We start from the raw sequence: 27,740 nt of genomic DNA, 5'->3' as shown, positions 1-27,740 counted from the left end.
CAACCCTACTAATTACCTAATAACATGAAATACTTGCGTCAACAAAATTCTTATATATAAAATTAGTTCACTTTGATGAAAGGAATATAAATCTTTGGTCAGAAAAGCACATCAGATCTGAAAGAACACAGTTAGGATACCAAGGAGCAAAAGTTTGTAGCGGTTTATCATTTCTATTTTTTTTTCTTTAGGCACTCAGCTCTCTCTGCTGTGAGAACAGACCTCCTTGAGGGCAGGATGAAATCTTAGTCATCTTTTTTACCACCAATCCCTAGTTAAGCACCTGGCACTAGGAAGCCGTGGGTTAATGCTGTGGGAGCAAAAGGGAACTGCAGGAATTCCGCTGCCCTGCTGCTGAGGTCTTCACCGTTCCCTAACTTACTCATCAGCAGTTCTCAGTGGCTTTGGCAAATCCTCAGGGAATCTGCCTTCATCAGCCACCTCTCAGAGTAGAGGTCACAGAGCCACAGGGAGGGGAAGGACTTGTAAGTGACACTGAGAGCCTGGGAAAGTCTCTCAGTGCAGCTTGTCACTCAGGCATTCCACTGACATTGGCCGCAGGTACGCAGTGGGCATATTTACTACCTGCCTAGGATGTGCCAGGCCCTGGTCTCCATGTTGGAGATACGGAAGCGGAAATGAGACAGAAAAAAGACTGCTGCTCCCACAGAGCTGAGGCAGAGACAAAAATAAATGAAACAGAAATAGAAGTAAAGTGAGTTCAGGTCATGGTAAGTGCTGCCAAGGTTATAAAGCAGGGTCTGGGGACAGGGAGGTGCTGGCGGGGGCAGGGCGGAAGGCCTTCCTGTGAGGTGTCCCTTGACATAAGACTCAAATGATAAGAAGAAGACAGCCATGCAAAGACCTGGGGAAAGGGCATCCAAGGGAGACAGAAGGCAAGTTCAAGTGTGAGTGCGCAGGGGCCTATGAAGTGGGCATGTCTTGGGATAGGCACATGGCTGGTGAGGCCAGAGCATAGGGATGAAGGATGGGAGAAGGGGAGAGAGGGTCAAAGGCCAGGCAGGAGAGGGATGGCGGGGTACTTGAGGGAGGGCCTTACAGGTCCGTGGTCAGGAATTTCATTCTAGTGGCAACAGGAAGCCGCGAATGATTCACATATTTTAAAGGGAATACTAATATCAGATACTTACTCATTACTGTGCACCAGGCACCACTCTAAGCGCTTTATCTATAGTAATCCATCTGATTCTCAAAACAACCAGATGGGGTAGAAGATATTATCATCCCCATTTACAGAAGGGGGAACTGAGGCACAGAGAGGCTAATTTCCTCAGGGCATTTTGCTGGCAAGTACTGGAGCTGAGATTTGGACCCAGGGAGTCGAGCCATGTCCACTGGTCGCTTTGGTCACTGAGTGGAACACTGCTTGTGGGTGGTGGCAGGGGACCTCTGAGTCCAGGATGCTCATCCAGGCAGAGGACAGGGAAGCCAACACGTGCAGTTGCTCATGGACTTTCTTCTATGCGGAGGGCTTGTCCTCAAACAGTCATCATGCAAACCCTGCTTATCCTTCAAGATCCTTCCAAGTCACTCCCCACACGAAGCATCAGGAGCAAGGTAACCAACTTTGAGGACATAGCCCCAACAGAGATTGCAATTTCCCCAGGACTGGTGGGTCAGGCCTTGCCAGCAAGAGGGGGGCACCATCTGTAGGTCTGCTGTCGTCCTGAACATCTGCTCCATCCCACCCAGGTCCTTCCTAGAAGGACTCTCTCAACCCAGGGAGACAAAGCACCCTGACCCAAAGCAGGCCTTGTCTGTGGCTACTGACCAGTGAAGTTCCCTCCAATGACGTAGGGGATGACTCCGCCAGGCCATATCCTCTCTGTCCTGGAGGTTGTGGCTCTTCGGACCCGGGGAGAGAAGGTCTCAGCTGTGGCATGCGAGGTCCCAGGGCTGTGCAGGAGTGTGGTATTCTCCTGGCCATCTGCAAGACAGTTGGGTTACTATTGACTTTGCCCTTTGATTCCTCCTGTGAATTATGGCTGAGGTTGTATTATCCACGATTCCAAAAAGGGGGTGTTAAAACATGTTCTAAAGGGGCTATTTCATCAGTTCAGGGTTTGGAAGCCCTGGGTGGTAGTTTTCCAGATGAGGGAAGAGTACGTGTAATAGACATACAGGGCTATGATGGGAGTGGGTTTGGCTTGTCTGAGGCCTTGAAAGAGGTCACATGGGGCCACAGAATCAAATGGGTGAGGATGCCTCACAGCGCTTTGGGTGGGGCTGAGGTTGGGGTGGACTTTCTGCTCAGAGCCGTAAGCATTTGGGGGAACAAACTGGGTCAATCCCTTGCCTTGATCCAATATGGTCAGTGTTGCATATTTTGAAATAATTTGGCCAGTACAACAAGGAGAGTGGATCAGATTGTGACACTGGAAAAATTATTTGTAAGAAAAACCCTGGAAAAAGCAGACCCTCAGAAAACTCCCAACTCTTGGCATCTGGACCCTTAAGACAGTAGTGTGGGAAACACAAGGAGGTTCGATGGAAGGTTCTGAGTCCACACATTAGGCCTCCCCCAGTGGCAGAGGTAGGTGGGTGGAACAGAACGCTGAAACCCATGGACACCAGTCACTGAATCCACATGCATTTCATTCACCAGTCAGATAATTTAAAATTTTGTTTTCAGTTGGCTTGCTTAGAATCCCTCATTATTCTAACTTGGAGCATTTTCGCTCTAGTTTTTATACTTTTTCCCCTAAAAATCAGGTTTTGTTTTTGCCAACTCTTTTCTTTGCTTTTGTTTATTTATATATTTATTTTTTGAGATGGAGTCTCACTCTATCACCCTGGTTGCAGTGGCACGATCTTAGCTCACTGCAACCTCCACCTCCTGGGTTCAGGTGATTCTCCTGCCTCAGCCTCCTGAGTAGCTGGTATTATAGGCATGTGCCACCATGTCCGGCTAATTTTTGTATTTTACTAGAGATAGGGTTTCACCATGTTGGCCAGGCTGGTCTCGAACTCCTGACCTCAAGCGATCCGCCCACCTAGGCCTCCCAAAGTGCTGGGATTACAGGCATGAGCTACCACGCCTGGTCAATTCTTTTAACTTTTCTTTATTACATTAATGTTATTTACTTTATTACTTCCTTCTATTTTCATTTGTTTTATCCTGACGTTTCATTTCTAGCTTCTTTTCTTTCTTATTTAAAAAAATTGAGATAGAATTCACACACCATATTTACCCTTTTAAAGTATACCATTCAGTGACTTTTAGTATTTTCACCAAGTTGTGAAACCACCATCATTATCTAATTCTACAGTATTTTCATCACTCCAAAGAGAAACTATGTACCCATTAACAGTCACTCCCTATTTCTCCCTTCCCCGAGTCCTTGGCAACCAGTAATCACCTTTGTTTCTATGAATTTGCCTATTCTGGACATTTCCTAGAGATGGAATCACACCACATGTGGCCTTTTGTGTCTGGCTTCTTTCACTTGGCATGTTTTCAAGGATCACCCATGTTGTAGTATGAATCAGTTCTTCATTTTATGGCTGAGTAATATTCCATTGTATGCACATACCACAGTTTGTTTATCTGTTCTTCAGTTGGTGGACATTTAGGTTATTTCCACTTTTTGGCTGTTAGGAATAGTGCTTCTATGAACATTCATGTACACATTTTTGTGGACATAGTGTTTTCATTTCTCTTGGGTACATGCCTGGGGTGGAATTGCTGGGTCATATGGTAACTCTATGTTGAATATTTTGAGAAACTACCAGACTGTTTTTCAAAGCAGTGGCACCATTTTACATTCCCACCAGCAATACACTAGGGTTCCAATGTCTCCACATCCTCATCAACACTTGTGATTGTCAATCTTTTTTATTATAGTCATCCTAATGGTGTGAAGCGGAATCTCATTTTGGTTTTGATTTTCACTTCCCCAATGACTAATGATGTTGAACATCTCTTCCATGTACTTGGTGGTAATTTGTATATCTTCTTCAGAGAAATATCTATTCAAATTATTTATTCATTTCTTAATTGGTTTGTCTTTTATTGCTGTGTTATAATTAGTCTTTATATATTCTGTATACCAGGCTCTAGTCAGATATATAATTTCCAAATCTTTCTTCCATTCTGTAGGTTGTCTTTGCAATTTTATAATAATGTCCTTTGAAGCACAGCTGTTTTTAATGAAGCCCAATGTATCTATGATCTTCTTACGTTGCTTGTGCTTTTGGTGTCATATCTAAGAAACCATACCCTAATTCAAGATCACAAAGATTTATACCTATGTTTTATTCTAAGAATTCTATAGTTTTAGCTCTTATATCTAGGTCTTTGATCCATTTTTAGTTAATATTTGTATATGGTGTGAGGTAGGGCTCCAACTTCACTCTTTAGTATGTAAACATCTAACTGTTCTAAGACCATTTGTAGAAAACACTAGTTTTTCTCCATGGAATTGTCTGGCGCTCTTGTCCAAAATCAGTTGGCAATCCTTTCCTAGCTTCTTGAGTTGAATACTTGGCACATTAATTTTATGTCTTTCTTATAAATATTAAATTTTCAGGGCTAAATTTCTTTCTGATGTCTTCTTTTCCTGTGTCTCACATTTTGAAATGTATATTTTCAATGTTAGATATTGATACATTCTTTAAGTTCCATTTAGACTTTCTTCTTTGACCTCTGAATTATTTCAAAGTATGGGTTTTAATTTCTAAAAATTTGTCTGTGTGTGTATTATTGATTTCTAACACTGCACTGTGTTCTAATAACCTATTCTTCATGGCAGAGGTCAGCAATTTTTCTGTAAAAGGCCATATAGTAAATATTTTAAGCTTTGTGGGTCATATATTCTTTGTTACAACTACTTAACTCTGCCATTGAAGTGTGAAAGCAGCCATAGATAATATGTCAATAAATGGATATGGCTGTGTGCCAATAAAATTTTATTTGCAAAACAGGAGGTTGGATTTGGCCTACTGATCATAGATGGCTGGTCCTTGCTCTAAAGTATTGATTCTTTGGTATTTAGGCCTTCCTTGGTAAGCTAATACAAGACTGATTTTTATAAATGTTCCATGTTTTCTTACAATAATGTGTGATGTCTAATTGATGGGTTTCATATATTGTTCAAATATTCTACTTACACAGATTTTTGGCTTCTTAGTGTATCAGTTACTAAGAAAGATGCTTTAAGCAAAACCTCCAGAACTAAGATTATGAATTGTTATTTTCTCTATCCTTAATTTTTGCTCTAGATTGTTCAAGAATATGTTGGTTAAGTAAGACAAGTTTAGAATTGTTAATTCCAGATAAATTTTTCTTTTATCATTAATAATCCTTTTTATAATAACATTCATTCATAATAATGATTGTTTTGTCTGATATAAATATTGCTATACATTTTTTTTTTCTGAGTCAGAGTCTGGCTCTGTCACCCAGGCTGGAGTGCAGTGGCACGATCTCAGCTCACTGCAACCTCTGCCTCCTGGGTTCAAGCCATCCTCCCACCTCACCCTCCCAAGTAGCTGGGACCACAGGCATGCACCACCACTCTGGCTAATTTTTTTATTTTTTGTAGGGACATGGTTTCATCATGTTGCCCAGACTGGTCTCAAACTCCTGAGCTCAAGCGATCTGCCCACCTTGGCCTCCCAAAATGCTGGGATTACAGGCATGCACCACCACGCCTGGCCTGCTACACATTTTTTTATTTTGGTTAGTGTTTGCCTCATATAGCTTTTTTCTATCCATTTTCAATCTGTTTGTATAATTACTTTTTTTTAGTGAGTCATTGAATGGGTGTTATTCTCTGAGTTAATTACATTTCCCACAACAAACAATACAATAAGCTTTGCAATTATCATAATATTGAGGTTCAATATTATCTTTTTTGGTATCTAAAGTAGCTTTTTGTAAATTGAAATTTTTATTGAGATAGTTGTAGATTCACATGCAGCTGTAGTAAATAATAGAGAGATTTCAAGTACCTTCCTTTCAGAGATTTCATTTCCTCTAATGGTAACATTTTGTAAAACTACAGTACAATAACACAACTAGGATATGGGCATTGATACAAACCACTGATTTCACTCAGATATCTCCAGCACTACTTGTACTAATTTGTGTGTGTATGCCTGTAAGACAATTTTATCACACTTACAGTTTTATGTATCCACCACCACATTCATGATACTGAACAGTTTCAACACCATAAGTATCCCTCATACTGTTATTTTGTAACGATATCTACCCCGCTTTCCCCTTTCCTCCATCCATAGCAAAATTCTGGCAACTACCAGTCTGTTTCCATTTCTAAAATTCTGTCATTTGATGAATATCATATAAATAGAAGCATACAGCATATAATAGGGATAATAATTATGCTCTTCTCACTCAGCATAATTCCCTGGAGATTCATCTAAGTTGTTGCCTGTATGAATAGTTTATTTTTATTGCTGAGTAGTAGTCCATGGTATGGATGTACCACAGTTTGTTTACCCATTCACCTGTTGAAGGATATCTGGATTGTTTCCTGCTATTACAAATAAAGCCATTATGAATATTCATGTACAGATTTTTGTGTAAAGGTAAGTTTTCATTTATCCAGGACAAATATCCAAGAGTAGAATTACTGGGTCATACAGTAATTGGGTCTATTTTTGGGTTCTCTGTTACATTGGTCTACATGTTTATCACTCTGCCAGTGCCATACCGGCTTGATTACTGTAGCTATAGAGTAAGCCTTATATGGGGTAGAGTGATTACGCCCCTTCAGTCTTCTTTTTCATAATTGTTTTAGTTATCTTTCCATATAAATTTTAGAATAAGCTTGTCCATGCCTGCAAAAAATGAAAATAAAAAACTATGTTGAGATAGAAATTGCATTAAACCTATAGAACAATCTGGAGAGAACTGGCACCCTTACTATATGTGTCTTCCAATCCAGGAATGCAGCATATCTTTCCACTGATTTAGGTCTGTCTGGATTTTTTTCATCAGCATTGTTTAATTTTCATCACACAAATCCTGTACAAATTTTGTTAACTGTGTATCCAAGTATTTCATCTTCTTTGGAGTGATTGTCTATACGCCATTGCGTTTTTAATTTTGGTTTCTGCATGTTCATTGTTAGAATATAGAAATGTGAGCCATTATAGAATTTTATATTTCCAATATAGAAATGTGCTGACCTTGAATTTCTGAAATTTTGTTGAGCTCATTGATTGGTTCTAGGAGGTTTTTGGGCTTTTCTTTTTTCTTAATAGATTTCTTAGGATCTTCTATGTAGACAAACATGTCATTTACAAATAGGGACAGTTTCATTTTTTCCTTTCCAACTTGTTTGCCTTTTCTTTGTTTTTCATGCTTTACTGCAGTGTCTGGAACTTCCAGAACTACACTGAATGAGAGTATGAGAGCAGACATTCTTGCCTTGTTCTGGGTCTTGGGAAAAGGTGTTTGGTCTTTCAACCATTGAGTATAATGTAAGCTGTAGGGTCTTTTCTAGACACTCTGTATCAAGTTAAGATAATTCTTCTCTATTCCTAATTTATTGAGTTTTATCATGAATAGGTGTTAGATTTTGTTAAATATGTTTCCTTAATCAATTGCTGTGATAACAGGATTCTTCTTTATTAGCTCGTTGATGTAGCAGGTTCTATAGATTGATTTTCAAATGTTGAATCAGTCTCGCATACCTGGAATAAATCCCACTGGGTTATGCTGTATAATTCTTTTTTATACATTGTTGGATTTCATTTGCTAATTTTTTTTTAGGATTTCTACATGTAAGTTTAATTAGGTTTTAGGGATTTCTCTTTTTTTTTTTTTTTTTTTTGAGATAGAGTTTCACTCTGTCACCCAGGCTGGAGTGCAATAGCGTGATCTCAGCTCACTGCAAGCTCCGCCTCCCAGGTTCACACCATTCTCCTGCCTCAGCCTCCCGAATAGCTGGGACTACAGGCACCCGCCACCATGCCCTGCTAATTTTTTGTATTTTTAGTAAAGACAGGGTTTCACTGTGTAAGCCAGGATGGTCTTGATCTCCTGACCTCGTGATCTGCCCGCCTCAGCCTCCCAAAGTGCTGGGATTACAGGCATGAGCCACCATGCCCAACCTTAGGGGTGTCTCTTGTAAGCAGCAAACAGCTAGATTTTTTTCTTGTTCAAGCTGAGAATCTTCTAACAAGTGAATTACATTTATTTTATCACTGATACATCTGGACTTATTACCTTCCTTTTGTTTTATGCTTTCTTTTTTGTTTGTTTGTTTGTTTTCTTTTCCTCCTTTTATTCTCCTTTCCTGCTTTCTATTAGATTAAGAAATTTTTCTATATTTACTTTTTATTTCCATTATGTGCTTTCTATTCTTTAATATTGCCTTTCATGTTTAACATTCATACTTGACTTTTTAAAGTATAAAGAATTAGTGAACTAAAAAGACAGATCTGGGCAGCCAGGCGTGGTGACTCACACATGTAATCCTAGCACTTTGGGAGGCCAAGGCAGGAGGATCATGAGGTCAGGAGACCAAGACCATCCTGGCTAACATGGTGAAACCCCATCTCTACTAAAAAATACAAAAAATTAGCCAGGCATAGTGGTGGGTGCCTGTAGTTCCAGCTCCTCGGGAGGCTGAGGTAGGAGAATGGTGTGAACCCGGGAGGGGAGGCAGAGCTCACAGTGAGCCTAGATTGCGCCACTGCACTCCAGCCTGGGCCACAGAGGGAGACTCCATCTCAAAAAAAAAAAAAAAAGAAGACAGATCTGAAGCAACCAGAAACCACAGCCTCATTCTAAGAAATGCAGGGTTTTTAAAATATTTTCATTTGTAAGATACCCTCCAATTTTTCATGTTATTATTTGCTTGCTTTCAAGACCCCAAATTAGTCACCATTATCAATGACTTATTTGTGTTTGTTTGCAATACAGATTGATATCTGCCTTCATATTCAACCATTCCCTTGCTCACTGCTATTTCTTACATCTCACTTCTCCCTCCTGGAAATGCTTTTTAGTCTTACACTGTTGCTCAGGCTGGAGTGCAGTGCAATCTCGGCTCATTGTAACCTCCACCTCCCAAGTTCAAGAGATTCTCCTGCCTCAGCCTCCCAAGTAGCTGGGGTTACAGACATGTGCAACCATGCCCAGCTATTTTTGTTTTCAGTAGAGATGGAGTTTCACTATGTTGGCCAGGCTGGTTTCGAACTCCTGGCCTCAAGTGATCCACCCCATTTGGCCTCCCAAAGTGCTGGGATTACAGGTGTCTAAAACTTTTCAATAAACTTTCACTCCTGCTCTAAAGTTTTCCTGGGTCTCTCACTCTGCCTTATGCCCCTTGGCTGAATTCTTTCCTCCAAGGAGGCAAGAATCAAATTGCTGCAGACCTGTATGGATTTGCTGCTGCTAACATTGACAGCATCTGAGGCTTCCTTCTGTGACTTATGTTCCTTATTCTCTTCTGATCATGGCCATTCACCTTTCTTTCCTTTGAACTCAACTCCATATTTTCCATTTGGGGTCGGAAAAATGTAGTATTTTTTTCAGTGCTCCTCTGCTTGTATAAGGGGTTCCTACTCATGTAGTTGGTCATATTTCCAGACCCAGAAAGTTGGTATGTAATACATTGTTAAACCTGAAAATAATTGTCTTACCACCAGAATTTCTAGAACAGAAGTCATACACTTGCAATGTTGGGATGAACCCAACCCGCAGATGTGTTTTTGTTTGGCCTGGATACTTTTGGCCCACACTATGTTTTTTAAAAAATCTCACTGTAGGAGCCAACTTTTAAATATCAAGGGATTTCACATAAGAATCCAGATTTTCTAGTTTTTCTTTAAAAACTGAAAGATTTGGCAAAAGCAGCCCATCTTCCATCATAGTACAACCCACTGGAGTTTAGGAGCACCTGCTCTTCATAGTCAGAGCATATGTTCTGTTTGCTGGAATCTCTCTCCCCCCTCACATTGTCCTATTTGGCTTACTTTACCTTTTAGATGACCTGCCTGCCCTCTACGGAAGATACTCTAATTTGCTATTCTAGCCCTAAACTACAAATTGCATCAAGATGTCAAATGTGAATTGTTCTTGTAGACTGGAAGCTCCATGAGGGCAAGAACTGTTGCCAGCTTGTTCCCCACTTTATTCTCCACACCCTGCACAGTGCCTGACTGGTGGTGAGCATTCAATATTTTTATATTTTGAATGAATGAATTAAAGAAGGGATGAGCTATTCTAAAAATAAACAGCCCAACAGTCCAAACAACTCTGTGTTGGAAACCTCTCCAAAATGTTGGCAACACTGAAGCCCTTAATGTTTACATCCTGAGAATCATCCAGTCTTAAGTAATCACAGGCAGCAATGTAGCAAGTAGAAGTCTGTTGCTCATTTCCCATATGGTTTTCAACAAGTCTCTTAATTTTCCTCTGTCGCCAACTCTCCTTTAGAGAATGGGCAAAAATACTTCTCTATTCAAGGAAATAACACTAAGATATTCCATGTTTCTCTGACAACCTGTGCTGTATATACATGTGACCTGGTATTGTAAGGGTCGCTTTTATGCAGCCAAGTCAGCATGGGAAAATCTTAAGTGCACCTGGAAAGAAGCTAGGGTGTAATTTCCAGAAATGGGTTATTGAATGACAGCTTCCCCTTTGGTCCAGTGAGAAATTTAATTTGCTAAGGACTCAACACAGGAAGCATTTGCCGATTAAAAATATGTCTAAACAGATGTTCTGCTGAGCCTGGAAGAAGGATCTTAATGCAACTGTCATTATTGGATTTTCTTGGATTACTACTATCTGGAATCGGAGTCCAAATAGAAGGATGTAATTATTTATTATGGCCAAGAGTCCTGCATTTGAAGAGGAGCTCAGGGCGTCTGACAGGATTTAACACACTGGGGTAGGGTTGAGGGGGGGATAAAGCCCATTTAAATTCTCTGGCTCCGGGAGTGAGCCCTGTCCTCTCTGAAAGAGCAAAGCGGTTGTTGCTTTTCAATATTCTATTTCCAGCTGAAGGCACAGCCGTGTCATAAACAGAACCAGGCCTGAGCCAGCCTTCTCCAGTGAGGAAGTGCAATTTTTAGATTAGGCAATTGGTCATTCCCACACTGGAAGTAAACACGCTGACAGCCCGGCCATCTGCATAACCCTCACTCCAAAGGTGACGGGTGAATTTGCACCTCACCTGCAGCAGTCTCGAAAGGCTGAAGGTCCCTTAGTAAATGGGAGACTAGATCATTCTGCACAGTGGTTCTCAAACCTGGCTGCACATTAGATTCAACTGGGGAGCTTTTAAAAAATTCTGGTGTCTGCCTCCCTGCTCTGAGACTGAGAATCAATTGGCCTTAGAGTGGAGTCAAGGCACCTGCAGTTTCTAAAGCTCCCCAGGTGATTACAAAGCTCAGTGAAGTTTGGGAACCACTGATACAGCCCAAAGGTTAAGATCAAGGGGTTTGGGGTCAGGGGGACTTAAGCTCAAGATAAATGCTGCCATTTGCTACCTATGTGGCTTTGGACAAATCACTTCCCCTTCGGAGCCTCACTTCCTGCTGCAGGGCGGTGGTGACCCAGGTAATGAATGTCAAATGCCTGCAGTGAGTAAGGGCTCAGTGTGAGCTGCCACAATGGCTATGAAAGTCTGCATTTGAGACGGGCTAAAAAGGAGGGCCTGAAGTTCGTGGGGCTCAGTTGTTACACCCAAGTAAACTGACATAAGTGATGTCAGGAATTCCAGCATCGAGCGCTGTTTTGCACCCAAGTTTGTGGGATGCCTGTCCTCTGATTCCATTATTATTTGCTTTCACACAAAGCCCTTAGGAAATGTTACTGAAAGTGAAAGATCCATTCTCTTTCATGAAAATGGTTCTGGAAATCAGGCTCTATCAAAACAGTCACAGCTTCATTCATGGAGCCGTTGCACACTCCATTTCATTAATCCCATTATCAGCCCTGAAATGCATGCTGAGCTCTCATCTCCAGAGGAGGGACAGCCTTCTGACCAAAGGGTCTGCCGGAGGGGATCTGAGTGAGTATTTCAGCCTTTTCCCCCTCCCCAAAGCTGGAGGCACAAATCCCCACCGTCAGGGCTGAGGGGAGCCACATAATGCCAGGAAATAAACCTGCTGCCGAAACTGGGGGCTTCCCTCAGATCCTTTCTCCTGGCTGGGCGGTCTCTTTTCCTGGGGGTGGTGGAAGGGGGGCAAGTTGTGATTAAAGGGAACCCGAGATTGACCCAACGTGTCTTATCTTTCATTCAAATGAAAGCAAGAGGCATCCAGGGTTGGCGCCAATAGCATCCTGAGGGATGGGATGGGATGGGAAGGATGGAGGGACTGGCTAGAACGGCCTGCCCTCACCTCACTTCGAGGTCTCCTTCCTCCTCAGGACTGCCCCGGATGCTTAAAGACATGCTTGTCTGCTGCTGTAATGCAGAGTGGAGGGACTGGCCTAGCCTGCACATTCCTTATCCTCTTCGAACAAACCAGGGCCATTTGGGGGAATTGCAGACTGGGGAACTGCTATCATCACCATCCCCGAAAAGCCCAAGATCTTTTGTTGCAGTGTGGGTGCTGTGCACAACCCCACTAGAGGCAGAATTTTCATGGGCCACAGCCGCCGTATTCCTTCCTGTCCTCTGTGTTTCCATGCAGCTGTTGCACAGCTGTGGAATCCCAGTCCAGAGGTAGATGATGCACTTTCAATGCTGGATAATATCATTCCTGGAGGTGGAAGTGGGGAGAAGGAAATGGAAGAGCTACATTCCTTGAGCCTCTTTTAAGTTCCAGACACCTGGCTATGTGCTTTACATCAATATTATTTCTAATTCCCTCTAAACCTCATACAAGCAGTTAAACAACTTATCCAAAGTCATAGCTACTAAGTGGGTGAGCTGGGATTCAAATTCCAGTGTGTCTGACTGTCCAAGTTTATAGTTGGATCATTTTACACCCAACAAACCAGTAAATATCAAAAACTCTGACAATATCTATTGCTGGGGAGCAGAGGCAAGGGGAGAATATGGTCTCCAAATATTCTCCAAATATGGCCGCCAAGTCCCCTTATCCCTGTGAGGTCATGCTGCTTCTCCCATGAAGAAGTAGAATCTATTTCTCTCTCCTTGAATCTGGTCTGGTCTTTTGGCTTATTTTGTTAATAGAATGTAGCAGAAGTAGCATTCTTGATGTTTCGAGTCCAGGCCTTAAATGGACTGGCAGCTTCTGCTCCCTCCCTCTGGGAAGCCAATCACCATGCTATGAAAAGTTTCTGCTTAGACAACTGAATGGTGACAGTCCACATGGAGAGCAGGGCCACAAGGAGGTACACTGGGGCACCAGAGGTGTAGCTAAAGTTTTTTTGGACCTTCCAGTCCAGTCCACCTACTAGATAAATTCAATCAAGTGAGTGATCCCAGATGGCATCAGCCAAAGAACCACCCCACTGAGCCCAGTCAACCCCCAGAATCATGAAAATAACAAACCATTGTTTGAAGTCACTAAGTTTGGGTGTGGTCTTTATGCAATAATAAATCACATAAATAAGGAAGAAAAAATGAGTGTGGCATCTTTGTCACTGCAGTGTGATGACAAACCCTGCTGGATTCATTCATGCATGCTCCATTTTTACCACTAAGTGCTGATCATTTGTGGCCAAGTGAAGAAGGACCATTGAGTACCAGATGTCTGGGGAACCCAAAAATTTATAAGTCAAAATACCCTTAAATAAGCAAAGCAGAAAAACACGGATCTGAAAGCAAGCCCTGCACGTAGTCCAAACAGCAACCTATATATATGCTAAGAAACAAATGCAGATAAGTCAAATGGGTGACTAAAGGATCTGCCTCTCTCTAAAAGAAGTCAAATTGAAGAGGAGGATCAGCAACCCAATAGGAAAATGGGCACAGGACAGGAAGAGGCGAGTCCCACTGACAAACATAGGAAAAAATGTTCAAAGTCACCAGCAGTCAGAGGAGTACAAATTAAATATCAATAAGCCACAGCTTACTTGTTAAAACACTGATAATGAGTTCTCCCTCCTGCTAGTAAGAATAAGGGGTAAGGAGTACATTTATAAGTTGCTATGGAAATGTGAATTGTTACACCTTTAGAAACACAACCTAGCAACATCTATTATAAGCATACTAAATATGTAAGGATATATGTTCAGAAACGTTTACTGCAGTCATTGTTCATGATGGCAAAAGCTTGAAGTGAACTGAATGCTAATTGATAAGGAAAACACTGAATAAATTATGATCCGTCCATACCAGGAATATCTACTCAAAAGAATACATTTAAGTTATAACAAGTGCCTTGGAGGGGTTGTGCCCATGAGGTATTGATGACAAAAGCATGATGCAGAAAAAGTGTGTATCAAATGTGATTCTATGTTTTAAAACGATGACAAAGCCTGTATCTGTATTTATGTTTAGATGTATGCTTATATGCATCTATCCCTGTATATATATCAATGTATGTGCATGGAGAAAAATATGAAGGCTGTATACAAAGTCACTAGCATGCATAACCTGGGAAAGCGTAGAGGGTTGGTATGTGGAAAAAGAACCCGAAAGGAGTTCGGCGTAGAGGGTTGGTATGTGGAAAAAGAACCCGAAAGGAGTTCGGCCACATTAAAGGGAAAAGAAAAAGAAGATAACACTTTTAAAAGTATGATGATATTATCACATTTATGCATTTGTGTAAAATTACATATATGCAAGTATATATGTAAAAATGTAAAATAGCATGAAAGCTGAAACACAAAATAAATTATGATTTCTATTTCATTCCTACATGGACGTCCCTGAGACATAAGATTCTGGCATTTAAAAATTATTCCTTTTGCTTTGCTGTGAAGTTTGTGTAGAAGAAATACTACTGCTGATGGTGAATCATGATTCCTACAGGATGCAGGCCAGACAGAAGTCCAGCAGCCCCTCTCCTCCAGCACTGCTTCTGAACAGAAGAAGCTTCTCCAAAATAGGAGATGTGTCCAGTGATCTCCAAGCTAGAAACTCTTAAACAACCAGCAGACCACACTCAGGTCTGAGCATCTGCATACAGACAGGCAGTAGCGGTGCTTCCGGGCAGGCTCCTGGCTCCCTGCCCACAGTCAACCAGCACCTCACCTGCTTTCCACTTAGTAGCCCATGGGGTCTCTAGTCTACACCTCCCTCGCAATCCCCACTCCAGTTTTATTTTTCTTCTTTGCCTCCCTCACCCATTCATTCTCTCAGACACTCAGTTCCCAAAGCCACATAATCGGCCCCTCCCAGGTCTTCAGGGGCTTCGACTCACGAGCCATGCACAAGGCAGAAAAGTCCAGCCAAGAGAGCAGAGTTTATCTGAGAGCCATACTGTTCCTGACCACTAAATGCTGCCCTTCCATCCCTGTCACTGGCGGCATGCCAGCCCTGCTTACGTCCACAGACCTCAGTGCTTCTAGTCCATTTCAGCCACTGAGATAGGAAAAGATTCCATAAGAGCTATCCAAGGCCAGGCACTAGGGAAGGGAGAATGGGAGTGACTGCTTAATGAGTACAGAGCCTGCTTTAGGGGTGATGAAAACGTTCTGGAACTCAATAGGGGTAATGATTACATAGCATTGTGAATGTACTTAATGCCATTAAAGGCTATGCTTTAAAATAGTAAGTCTTATGTCACATGTATTTTTCCACAACTGAGAGAAAACAAGGTACCCAAAGACCTGGTGAGGGCTCACATTACCCTTTCCAGCTTCCTTGGTGCCAGTGTCCGTGGCTGTGGCGTTTGGGCTGCTCTCAGATGCCTGCTCTTCAAACCCACCTAGAGGAATGGAGAAGAAAGAGGCGTGAGGACACATCAGCCTTCTCTGCATGAGCACCAAGGGATGAGGGAGCAAACCTGGTCACCTGGGGATGAGCAGAATCACTGTGGATCCGTAAGCTTCGTTCCACAAATCAACTGAGCCCTTACCACATGGCCCCACACTATTCTAGATGTGAGAGCAAAAACAAACCTGCTTTTTTAAATAACCACACACATCATTCACAAATTAATAAAAGAATAACTCTCCTGGATCAGCTCAAGGGCACCCAGAATCAAATTTACAAAGTTACCAGGCAACCCCAAAATCAGCTTCCTCACCCCCTCAACCTCCATAAGAAAGGCCAAATGCAAATAGCATCCTCTCTGGGCCTGGAGTCTGTGTGGTGCAGAACGCAGGGAGATGTGCCCAGTGCTGCTGAATACTCGACGTGTCCCGTGACTGCTGCCTTTGTTACCCTGTGCACTCTCTCGGCGTTCGGGTTTCCTCTGTTGGGTAAGTCTCTGTGTAGGAACCTACTGTGTTGACCTTATAAATTAGACTCCATAGACACTCTGTTCACGAAGGACAGTGATGCTTGTACATGTTTGCTAGTAGCCATCATTTATAAACTGTGTTAACATTTGTCTCTACCAGGAATGTGGCCAATCACCAAATACATTTGACCTACTATGGGCCAGGTGCAGTTCCAGGCACCATGGATCCAGCAGTGAATGAGGCAGGTGAGTTCCTGCTCTCAAGACATGTCCATTCTAAATGTAAAGTTGGACCATAAACCACAGGTAAGTAAATTCATGAATAAGATCATTGCAGGTTTGGAAAATGCTCTGAAGAAGATCAAATCCAGTATGTGATAGAATGTGATGGGAGGAGCTGCTTATCTGATAGTTGGAGAGGGGCCTCGGGGAGGTGGGATGGCAGTGAGATCTGAAAGGCAGGAAGGATCTGGCCATGGGGAGATCTGGCCAGAACATCCTCCACAGGGGAAGGATCCAGAAGGCGCCTAGATGGGGATTGAGCTTGTCATGAGAGGCACAACCGCGGTGGGCAAGTAGAAACAGGGCTAGAGAGGGAGGCAGGTCCACGGGGCCTTGCCAACCAGGCTGTGTTTTGTGACTTTATTCTCTTTGTCACAGGAACCCTGCAGAGGGTTTAAAGCAGGAGAGGAATGTTTTTTTATCTGTGTTTTACCAAGATTGCTCTGGGGCACAGGCAGACAAAAGCAGAAGCAGGCTGAACAGTCAGGAGCCTTGCAAGGGTCCAGGTGAGACAGGGTGGTGGCATGGGCCGGACACTGCAGTGGAGGTGCTGAGACCTGTCGTATTAGGGAACAGTCATAGGCAGAGCTTGCAGGTAGGGCTGGTGGATTCGATCTGAGGAAAGAGAGGGGCCACCAATGCCACCTGTCCTTGGAGTTCAAATAACTGGGTGGGTAGTGACACCAGGCAGCAGATTTGAGGACAAAGACTATGTCCAGGAGAGACTATTACACACACAAAACCACATCAAAACAACTGAATATGTTTAAACAAAACAATTATTCCTTGCATTTATTTAGAAACTTATAGCTTACAAGTCAGTTTCCCAGTCTCCCCTTTAACCCTGATTAGAACACTTCATGTGTAATCCCATTTTGCAGAGGAGAGAACTGAGGCACAAAATGTTTAGCCCAGGGTTGCCCAGCCCATCAGGGAAGCTGAGGGCTCAGGACACAGTCTCCTGGTCAGACACCCAGTGGTCTTCCCTGTCCCCACAGATAAAGGCTTCCCGCACTGCTCAACCAAGGCTCACGTGGCACCACGAGCCCAACCCCTGGGCCTGGATGACCCTGCAGACAGCCACGTGATCCTGCTCCCAACTCCTCACATGCAGGCCACCACTTTCCCTCTCTGTGACCGTGACCTGGGCAGTGGGTGCAACTGCCAGGTCTCCTGTAGAGAAGGTCCCGCTACAGCCAGGCGGAGATGGGAGGCTCCACGCCTGCATCCTGCTCGTTCCGCTGCCTCCGAGCCAACCTGGAATCCACTCACACACTCCCTGCAGCTGCCGGGTGTTCGCTGCCAGCTCCTGGCCCTTTGGGTATTCATCCAGTTGCGGCAATATCATTTCCTCTCAGGCTAAAGGTCAGGGGAAATCCTGATGGTATGAAATCGCTCAGCAGCAGAGGAATGTACCACCTGTGGCGTGGAGGCCAGCTGGGGCCGATGCTCTGGGTCTAGCTCAGCCTCACTCAGCTGTGCAACTGTGGTGAGGAACTTGGGTGTTAGTATTTTCCATCTGTCAAATGGGCTATTGCGAGGACCAAATGAAGTAATGGTTTGTTTAGGCATTTGTTCATTCAACAAATATTTATCCAACACCTGCTACAGGCCAGATGCTGTGTCTACTGCTTGGGATACAATGCAGAAGAAACTGTACCCTGACCTCACGGAAATTATATTCTGATGAAGGGTAGGGGAGCAAATGACAAACAAATAGTGAACCAGATATTTAGGTCTGGAGGACGTAGGTGGATATCTGGAGAGAAGCATTTCAAACTATGTGAACAGCAAGTGCAAAGGCCCCGGGGTGGGAGTGTGCTTGGTAGGGGGAGGTGGGTACGACCAGAATGGAATGAGTGAGGAAGAGAGAAGGAGATGATGAGATCAGCAGGCAGTGGAGGGTTTGGAGGATCTGCTCATGTGGGGCCTTGCAGGCCATTCAGAATTTTGGCTTTTATTCTGAGTGAACTAGATGGGAACCAGAGGACATGAAAGGGCTTTGTAACTGCACTGGTTTTGTATATGCCAGGGATAATAAGTAGTGAATAGGAGTGGGGAGACCAAGTGCCCCCCAGTGATGGAGGGGGGAAAGAATTAGTGTTTACTAAGTCCCAATTACGGTGCAAACCATGTGCCAGGAACAGTGCCAAGTGCTTTTCCTCACCTTCAGTTTTATATTTGTAGTCTCATGAAGACCCAGCAACAAAAGGACCATGAACAGATGAGGAAACAAGGCTCCAAGAGGTGAAATGACTTGCTTGTCTTGAGGAAGCAGAGAGAGTTAGCAAAGGTGATGGCTGGAGTGGGTCCTGTCTGACCCCCAAGCTTGTACTCCTTCTCCTCAGCCTCAGTCATAGAAAGAACGAAGAGAACAAGGGAGGTGCCTGGTAGAGGCTGCTTATTCCCAGGGGATACAAGGTATTGCCCATCCAGGAGGTCTGTAAGAAGACATATGAAGTCATGGGTCTAGCTCAGCTTGAGATGAGGTTGGAGCCATGGCAGTTAAGAATATAGAGCCCTCCTCTGTCCTTATCAACAGTGCTTCCAGCACTGTCTACCGGGGACCTACCTGGAGTTAGTGTGGCTTGGCCACTCTCCTGGTGAAAACCCTTCCATGGCTCCCTGCTGCCCTTGGGATAGATTCCACCTCCTAACACCACTGATGAGGCCCTTAGTGATATGGCCCTGCCAGCCTCCTCCACCTGGTGCCTCAAGCCTCCTCTCCTACTCCCTCCACTGCCACTCTGTGGTCAGCTGCATTAAGTGACTTAGAGTGCCTTGGCTTTCTATTTTCCTCTTATTGCACACCTTCCTCAACCACACCCACCTCTTCATCTGGCCAAACCCTACTGGTCCTTCCAGTCTCCATGTAGACATCACTTCCTCTGAGCGTCTGCCCCCCTGCTTCTCTTGGGGTAAAAGTCATTCTCTCTGTTCCCACAGCCTCTGGACTTATTCACCACCCTCTCCACAAGGTACTGGGATCCATTTACTCAGCTGAATCCCCCATGATTTAACTTTTCACATCTTGAAGGAAGGGATTTTGCTTTGTCTGACAATGAATACCCAGCACCAGGCCTGGCACATGGCAGGTAGTGAGTAAAATATGGAATGGATGGATGGATGGATGGATGGATGGATGGACATACGAGTCACGTAGGCAGTGTTTAAAAAGAGAAATCAATCATTTCTAACTCAGCTTAACTGTTGGAAAAAAATTGTCTTTATCAGCTTTTACGGAGAGAAGGAGGCAGCTATTCTTGGAACCATGGCTCTCAACTTTGGCTGCAATTTGAATCACCTGGGAAGCCTTTAAAAAACTACTAGTGCCTGGGTCCCACCCCCCTGGAAGGTTCTTATTTAATTGGTCTGGGGCATGGCCTGGGAATGGAAGTTTAAAGAGCTCCCCAGGTGATTCTAAGGTGCAGCCAAGGTTTAGATTTGCCACTCAGAGCACCCTGTAAGAGGAAGCCTCATCTTGTGCTATTTTCTTACTCCCCACCTCTCTCCTCCTGAGCTCACCAGGAATGGAAGACATGGACTTGGAGATACATACTTTGAACACTAGGAAAAGCCATGTCACACATCGAAATCGATGAAAAGTGTTTCTCTGTTTCAATAAAAACTGGCAAACGAGTACGACAGGTGTGGCTCTGGCTATAACTGCAGCTGCAGGCACCATAGAACGAGGAAGACAGAAACAGCCTGAGGCAGACAAAGACTGAAGGCAAGGAGGGGAGAGCTTTCAGGGTATGGGGATGTATTTTTCCTTGGGTGTGACTGCAAGACAAAAAAAAATGTTTGAAAAAAATACGTATATATCCCCATATTTGATCTTTGCTTAATTACCTCTTCAGTGAGAGGATATGCAAAGACCTTGCAGATTTCATTAGTCACAGAGGTTTATTCAAACGTCTCCTTTGCATAAGAAACCCAGGCTTACAGCTGGTCTCTGGGAAAGAATGCCCTCCAGGCCTTGAAAAGAGAGCTCTGGGCCTGTTCAAGCTCTCACTGAAACACAGCAGAGGTCAGCAGCCCGTGATGCATGGGCCAGGCTGAAATGTTTCTGTCCAGCATTTGCAATTCAATCCCACAGTTTCCTTTATGGAACAATTCACTAAATTCAGAGTTGTTCTTTTTTCTAATTCACCATATAATTCACCTCCCAAGTTCAATTAAGAAGCAATCTGTTAGCAACTTTGGGAGCAAGCTGCTTTTCTTTGGGAAAGCCCAATTTTCTTCCGCTCTCAACAAAAAGTGCCTTAATTAGATGCATCATATGAGACATTGATGTACACACAACGCCCCTCCACCATAATTAATGAAATATTAACTGTATACACCCAAAGACATCTAGGCAGAAAGAGATGGGCTTTTCCAAAGCCCGAGGGGCAAAGCCTTGTACCATAGATCAATATTGCCCATCTGAACAACAGTGACTGTGAATTCATATGCATTAATATAATTCATAACCAAAACTCTATATTAATTATTCCTTTCATCTCTTATTCTTAAAGACTAACATGGCCGGGCGCGGTGGCTCAAGCCTGTAATCCCAGCACTTTGGGAGGCCGAGACGGGCGGATCACGAGGTCAGGAGATCGAGACCATCCTGGCTAACATGGTGAAACCCCGTCTCTACTAAAAATACAAAAAACTAGCCGGGCGACGTGGCGGGCGCCTGTAGTCCCAGTTACTCGGGAGGCTGAGGCAGGAGAATGGCGTGAACCCGGGAGGCGGAGCTTGCAGTGAGCCGAGATCCGGCCACTGCACTCCAGCCTGGGCGGCAGAGTGAGACTCCGTCTCAAAAAAAAAAAAAAAAAAAGACTAACATTACTTGGTCCTTGGTTCTCTTGTACACAAGAATACCTACCAATTTTTAACTGCCAGCATTTAACTTTAAATGCCAATTCTTTGCAGGTACTTCACATATGTTCTCTAATCCCCAAGCCAACCTTCTAAGGTGGGTATTATTCCCATTTTATATGCAGGGTAACTGAGGCTTAGAGCAGTTAAGATATCACTAGGGACACACTGCCACTGGGTGGAGAAGCTGAGATTCTCTCCATATCAGTCTGATATCAAAGACCTTCATAGACATTACATACTAAAGAAACCTTGCAGGATGGCAGCCTTAGCTCTCATGTTTACCCACTTTTTAATACTTTATTTACAGCTTTGACCCATGAGAGCTAAATCTATCATAAAACTGCAGTGCTTTACTTTAAGAAAAAGAAAAAATATATATCCAGCACAAGATCCTAAAAATCACTTTATTCCTACTCCATTCATTCAGTACGCCTTGGTGGAGCACCTGCTTTGGGCAGCACCGTGCTGGGTTCCTGCAGGCAGTGCCTGCCCTCTTGGTGCCTGCATTCTGATGGAGGGCGTGGAAATTAACAATATCAAAAATGAGATCATTTCGTGGGATTAAGCACTTTGAGGAAACTAAAACACAGTTGTCTGTCAGAGCAGTGGGGGATGGATGGGAGTCCTGGGAGGGTCTCTCAGAGTCGGTGACATTTGAGCTAAGTGATGAGAGGTGGATATCCATCTGGGGACAGTATTCTAGCAAAAAACAAACAAATGAATACTGCAAGGAAAAAATCCTGAGGAGGGAAAGTAAGAGTTCAGTGCGGCTGGAGCTGGGGCTGGCGAGCAAGAGGGACATGGGTCCAGCTCAGGGCCAGCTGGAGCAAGGCCCTTGAGTCTTAGCTTTCTGACCATGTCTTAGGCCTTCTTAATTTGCTGGGCCCTTAGGTCACATGTAATCTGCACAGCGATCCTGTAAATAATTACTGTTATTCCTCTTTTAAGGAGGAGAAAACCGAGGCTCATGAATAAGTTGTTCAAGGTCACCCAGGTAGTCGACGATTGAATGTGCATTTCAAGGCGGGTCCGTCTGACTCCAGAATCCATGCTCACAAAGCCTGCCCTCTACCCTAGACGGGTACAGGTGTGGCCTGAGCAAGCATCCCAGGGAAGGCCAATGAATGAATGAATGAAACATCTGCACAACTTTGTTGGAAAATTACTTGAAAGGCACATCAATCAGGTGAGGTTTTCATTATTCATTAGAAAAAAAATTAAAAGGCAAAGCCCTTTTAAAAGGTTGATTCAGGAATGAACAAGGCAATCACTACAGCACTAAAGCAATCAATGTGTAATCTTAAGCAATTCAATGCCAAGTAACTTCCATATCCATGCCAAATTTCATATGCTACAGAAGGGAAAGGGAAAATGAGTTAAAAGATCATTGCCATATTTTGTTTATGAAATGATTTAATATTGGCAAGTGTATAATAAAATGGGAATGCTTATACACTTCTGGTGAAGGAGGGCTATAAATTGGTAACACTTCATGAGGTAATTTCACAGGACTAATCAAAATCTTTTAAAACAGGCAATAAGGCTGGGTGCAGTGGCTCAGGTCTATAATCCCAGCACTTTGGGAGACTGAGGTGGGTGGATCACGTGAGGTCAGGAGTTCAAGACCAGCCTGCCCAACATGGCGAAACCCAGTCCCTACTAAGAATACAAAAATTAGCCAGGCGCGGTGGTGCGCACCTGTAATTACAGCTACTCAGGAGGCTGAGGCACAAGAAACATTTGAGCCCAGGAGGTGAAGGTGGCAGTGAGCTGAGATCACGCCACTGTACTCCAGCCTGGATGATAAAATGAGACTCTGTCTCAAAAAAATAAAATGAAAATAAATAAAACAGGCAATAACATGACTTCTAGATACCTGTATTAAAGAATTAATTGGCAATGAAGTCAAAGGATGTTCATCTCAACATTTTGTATAATAAAAAAGGCTATAGCAACCACACCCCCAATGGGGGTGGCAAAATAAATTATGATATAATAGAACACTATGTAACCTTTTAAAGTGTTTTAGAAAGTTTACTAGGTGGGAAAGTGCTCAGATTATAAGTCAAAAAACAGGTTAGGTAATATAATTCAATATAAATTCAGTATAAATTCAATAGAATCCAGTATGATTCCATCTTTTCTTTAAAAAAAAAGCAACAAAAATATGGAAAAAATGCTGGATGGAAATCACCACACTGTCCACTGTGATTATCTCTGGTTTGTGACTCTGGGGTGAATTTTATTTTCTTATATACTTTTGTAATTTCCAAATTCTGTTCAACATATTACTTTATAATTGGGAAATAGAGGCTTATTTTTTAAAAGAACTAGATTACATCATACGCTATGCCTGCACTTTGTAGTGTGCCCCTGCACACACACACACACACACACACACACACACACACACAGTTGTCAGGGAAACCTTTTTCTGATGGTAAAGAAACATAGTTGTGTTTATGCAGATGGAAAAGTTGTAGTCAAATCTTTTTTTTTTTCCTGCTTTTCTGCTCTGATCACCGGAAAAAAATACCGAGTCCACACCTTGGCAAGATGGAGGAAAGATAAGCTTTTGAGGGGGAATGAGATGGAACCTGCCGGTGCTTTCTCTCAGACAGCGCTGGGAGGGCTCTTCTGAGATCCCATCTCCCATTCTCTAGTCAAGATCACTGGCTCCTGCCTGGGTCCTGGCACTGGCTGATGAGGTCTGGGAATTTGCTCCTGCCCCCAGGCAGAGGCCCTCATGCAAATTTGAGCTGTTTCCAGTGCCTTCAGCCAGAAGTCCATTTTGCTTGGTGTTGGACCCTCCTCTCCTCCTGCATGCCTGCATCTGCATTCTCCCTGTTCTCTGGTTGTTGGATGAGTGACTGCCAGACCTTCCCCTTAGGCATCTCTTAGAGTACCTCTGTTGCTCACCTGGCATCAAACCTCCAGTTCTCCCCTGGCCCCTGGACTCCAGGTATCCTTGTCTACCTGGTCCATTATCTATTACATCTTTTATGGCCTTGGCTTCTTGGCTGTGCCCATTATTTATTGCTGTATATCAAACCATCCCTCCTTATAGGGTTGTTATGAGGATTGAGAGACAGAATACATCCGAGGCGGAAAACAATGCCTGGCCTGTAATCAGCACTCATTGAGTTAGTGATCATAGCTATTATTACTCTCCTTATTGACTCTAACTGTTCTGAAGTCTGAAGGAGCAGAATAGATTGAAACAATAAGCCATATTTTATACCTGAAGCACCACAAGCTGAGGAAGAAGTTCAAGTTCTCCTTAAAGCAGATTTAACAAAACCAAGTTTAGGCTGAGAACCCACGGACAGTCACTGATAGTGAAAGGAAGGCTTCCCCACTGTTCCCCAGGCATGGTATTTCTGTAAACCTTTCTCCATATGGTACTTGTCCATAACAATGTGAGATATCAAATAGCAGTAAAAAAATTAACTAATGATAAATTAGCCAGGCGTGGTGGTGGGCACCTATAGTCTCAGCTACTCGGGAGGCTGAAGCAGGAGAATGGCGTGAATCCAGGAGGCAGAGCTTGCAGTGAGCCAAGATCACGCCACTGCACTCCAGCCTGGGTGACAGAGCGAGACTCCATCTCAAAAAAATAATAAATAAATAAATAAATAATTTATTAAAGATATACTCTAAGAAAGGACTCAAGGGACTAGGTTATATGGAGTCATCCTGTTATCCCTGGGACAGTGGAGCTGATTGGCCAAGATATACTGGGTAATTGTCAGAGGCATTTGAATCACAGCAACTGCATCTCAAATAGGGGATGGGTAAAATAAGGCTGAGACCTACTGGGCTGCATTCCCAGGAGGTGAAGGCATTCTTAGTCACAGGATGAGATAGGAGGTCAGCACAAGATACAGGTCATAAAGACCTTGTTGATAAAACAGGTTGTGGTAAAGAAGCCAGCCCAAACCTACCAAAACCAAGATGGCCATGAAAGTGACCTCTGGTCATCCTCATTGCTGCACTCCCACCAGTACCGTGACAGTTTACAAATGCCATGGCAACGTCAGGAAGTTACCCTATATGGTCTAAAACGGGGAGGCATGGATTATCCACCCCTTGTTTAGAATATTATCAATAAATAATCACAAGAACGGGCAACCAGCAACCCTTTTGGGCTTCTCTGCCTTTTATTCCTTTACTTTACAAATAAACTTGCTTTCACTTTACGGATTCACCTCAAATTCTTTCTTGTGCAAGATCCAAGAACCCTCTCTTGGGGTCTGGATCGGGACCCCTTTTCAGTAACATAATGGCTTCCAAATTGCAGGCTAGGGCTTCACTGAGGAAACTGATCGTGTTTATTGGTTATTTTGTATGTGCCAAGGACTGTGCTTGCTACCTTATGAGCATTTCCTCATTTAGTTCTTAAGCACAGTCCTGTGAGGTAGAGTCTATCACTAGCTTTAGTTACAAATGAGAGAAGTGAGGATTAGAAAACATTAAATAACTCACCAATAGGCACACAGGTAGTAAGAGGCAAAACCCAGATTCAATCCCAGGCCCATCTGACTCTACCAATAGCCTTTATAATACAAGGCTAGAGATTCCAGCCTCAATCCTCGATAGCAAATATCCCAATAGGAAAGGTCAGGAAAATCCTAGCTCCTTGTTCCCTGGGCAAGACAAACGGTCACCTTCACAAGGAGATCTTTCAGAGTGCATATCTCAGGGATGATTCTGAAGGCTCACAGACACATGTGTGTATTCTGAGGTGTGAAGTTCCCAGGAGACAGGGGCAGGGCCTCTAAGGAAGAGAAGAGAGGAGCTGGCAAGGAGAAGAAGGCAGATGACAAATGAGGCCTGAGTCCCCAGGGAAGCTGTCCCTGGTAACCCGCTCTCTGCCTCCTCAGGGTAACCCCATTCCACCAGGGGGCTGCCCTAAGGGTACGGACAGTCAGACCTCTCAGCCCCCAAACCAGGAATCAGACCAGAAGTCCTTGAAGACTGAGCAGGTCCTTCCTCAGGAATAGAAAGCTGTCCCCTCCAGACATAAAGGAGGGCCCCTTCAGTTCCCGCTGAGCTCAGAACCACTGGACGCCCTCGGAGCCATCCAAGGTGCAGACCTCTGGCCAGGGCTCACCACCTGCCTCAAATCAAATCAGATCCACAATGTGCCAGGGTATGTGAGAGACACAGCTGTGACCCAGGCACTGCCCGCCTGCAGGAGCCACAAGGCACAAAGAACAGTGCAAGCAACCTGGTGAAGGAACTCATACTCCCAACCTGGTCCCCAGGGGAGCTTGCTGGAGGCAGCATTAAGGAGAAGAAGGTTTTCAACAGAGATGGGAGGGAGTCATTTAGGATAGAACATAGAAGGGAAACAACACGTCCAATTTGGTAGCACAGCCTTTCTGACCCCAGTGGTTTTGGCAAGATACCTAATTTCTCTGAGCCTCAATTTTCTCATCCATACAAATCGGTATAATAGGTGCTAACTTTTCAGGTTTGAGCAGCACCTGATGCTATGTCTGGTACACTGAGGGACCCAGACATGGCCTTACTGATGATTATTCTTTGGGTCGCCTGTCCAAGCCTCAACCTCCTGTATCTTGGTGACCACACTGCAGCCTAGGCTGTGGGCAGGACCACAGCTGAAACCAGCCTCCCTGCCTCCTCAGGGAAAGCTTTTCCCAGGCCCCAGCCTGCTGCACCCCAGCCTCCCTCTATGCAGGACTGCCCGGAACTCACCTGGCTGAATGACAGCTTGTCTCTGTCCTACCCCGTGGTCCAGACTTTAGCAGGGTGTTCAGAGCACATTCTGGTTTCATTTAGTAGGAGAAAAGGGAGAGGGAAGGGAAGGCAGACAGGAAGGAAGTAGCTGCTCCTTCCGTCACAGAAACAACTGTCAGCTGAACAGCCACTGGGGCCTGGCTCTTTTTGGTTCAGTGAAAATGTAGAGGGAAACTCCTTTTCCTCAAGGGCTCTCAGGGGATTCTTAAGGGGCCTCTCGTTCATGTAGACTTCCAGAAGTTTCTAAGGGGGGTGCTTTCTGAAGCAGGAAGGAGTTGGGTATGGTGGCTGTGGAGGCATAGAAATGCTTGGGGGTAGGGTGGGGAGATCAGACCACAGCCTTCACAGCTGAGGGTGAAGAGGAAGGGACCGCAGGGATCTGGGCACACAGCGGGACACTAGTTAAATTCTTCCCAGAGATGCTGAAGGCCAAAAATTGGACTGGAGGCTAAAAGCCTAGGAGGAAGATTCTAGAATAAACTTCTCAGCCTCCATTTGTTTCCTTCATGCCCACTGGGCATCATCAGCCATGATCTCATTTATTTGCTTACATT

At 43.9% G+C, this 27,740-nt stretch overlaps 1 protein-coding gene across 1 annotated transcript in view; it reads right to left on the bottom strand.

The window, feature by feature from the left end:
• Positions 1-27,740, bottom strand: part of TLL2 (tolloid like 2) — a 150,856-nt gene that overhangs the window by 66,042 nt on the left and 57,074 nt on the right. Inside the window, exons 3-4 of the mRNA XM_033187340.1 lie at positions 15,715-15,792; positions 1,793-1,948 (exon numbers count right to left, since the gene is read on the bottom strand). Of these exons, the coding sequence (XP_033043231.1) occupies positions 1,793-1,948; positions 15,715-15,792 (234 nt within the window). The remainder of the gene's footprint in view (positions 1-1,792; positions 1,949-15,714; positions 15,793-27,740) is intronic.

Source organism: Trachypithecus francoisi, unplaced genomic scaffold (assembly GCF_009764315.1).
Source record: "Trachypithecus francoisi isolate TF-2019V2 unplaced genomic scaffold, Tfra_2.0 Contig01579, whole genome shotgun sequence".
Lineage (NCBI taxonomy): Eukaryota > Metazoa > Chordata > Mammalia > Primates > Cercopithecidae > Trachypithecus > Trachypithecus francoisi.
This window is presented reverse-complemented; position numbering and strand designations above follow the sequence as displayed.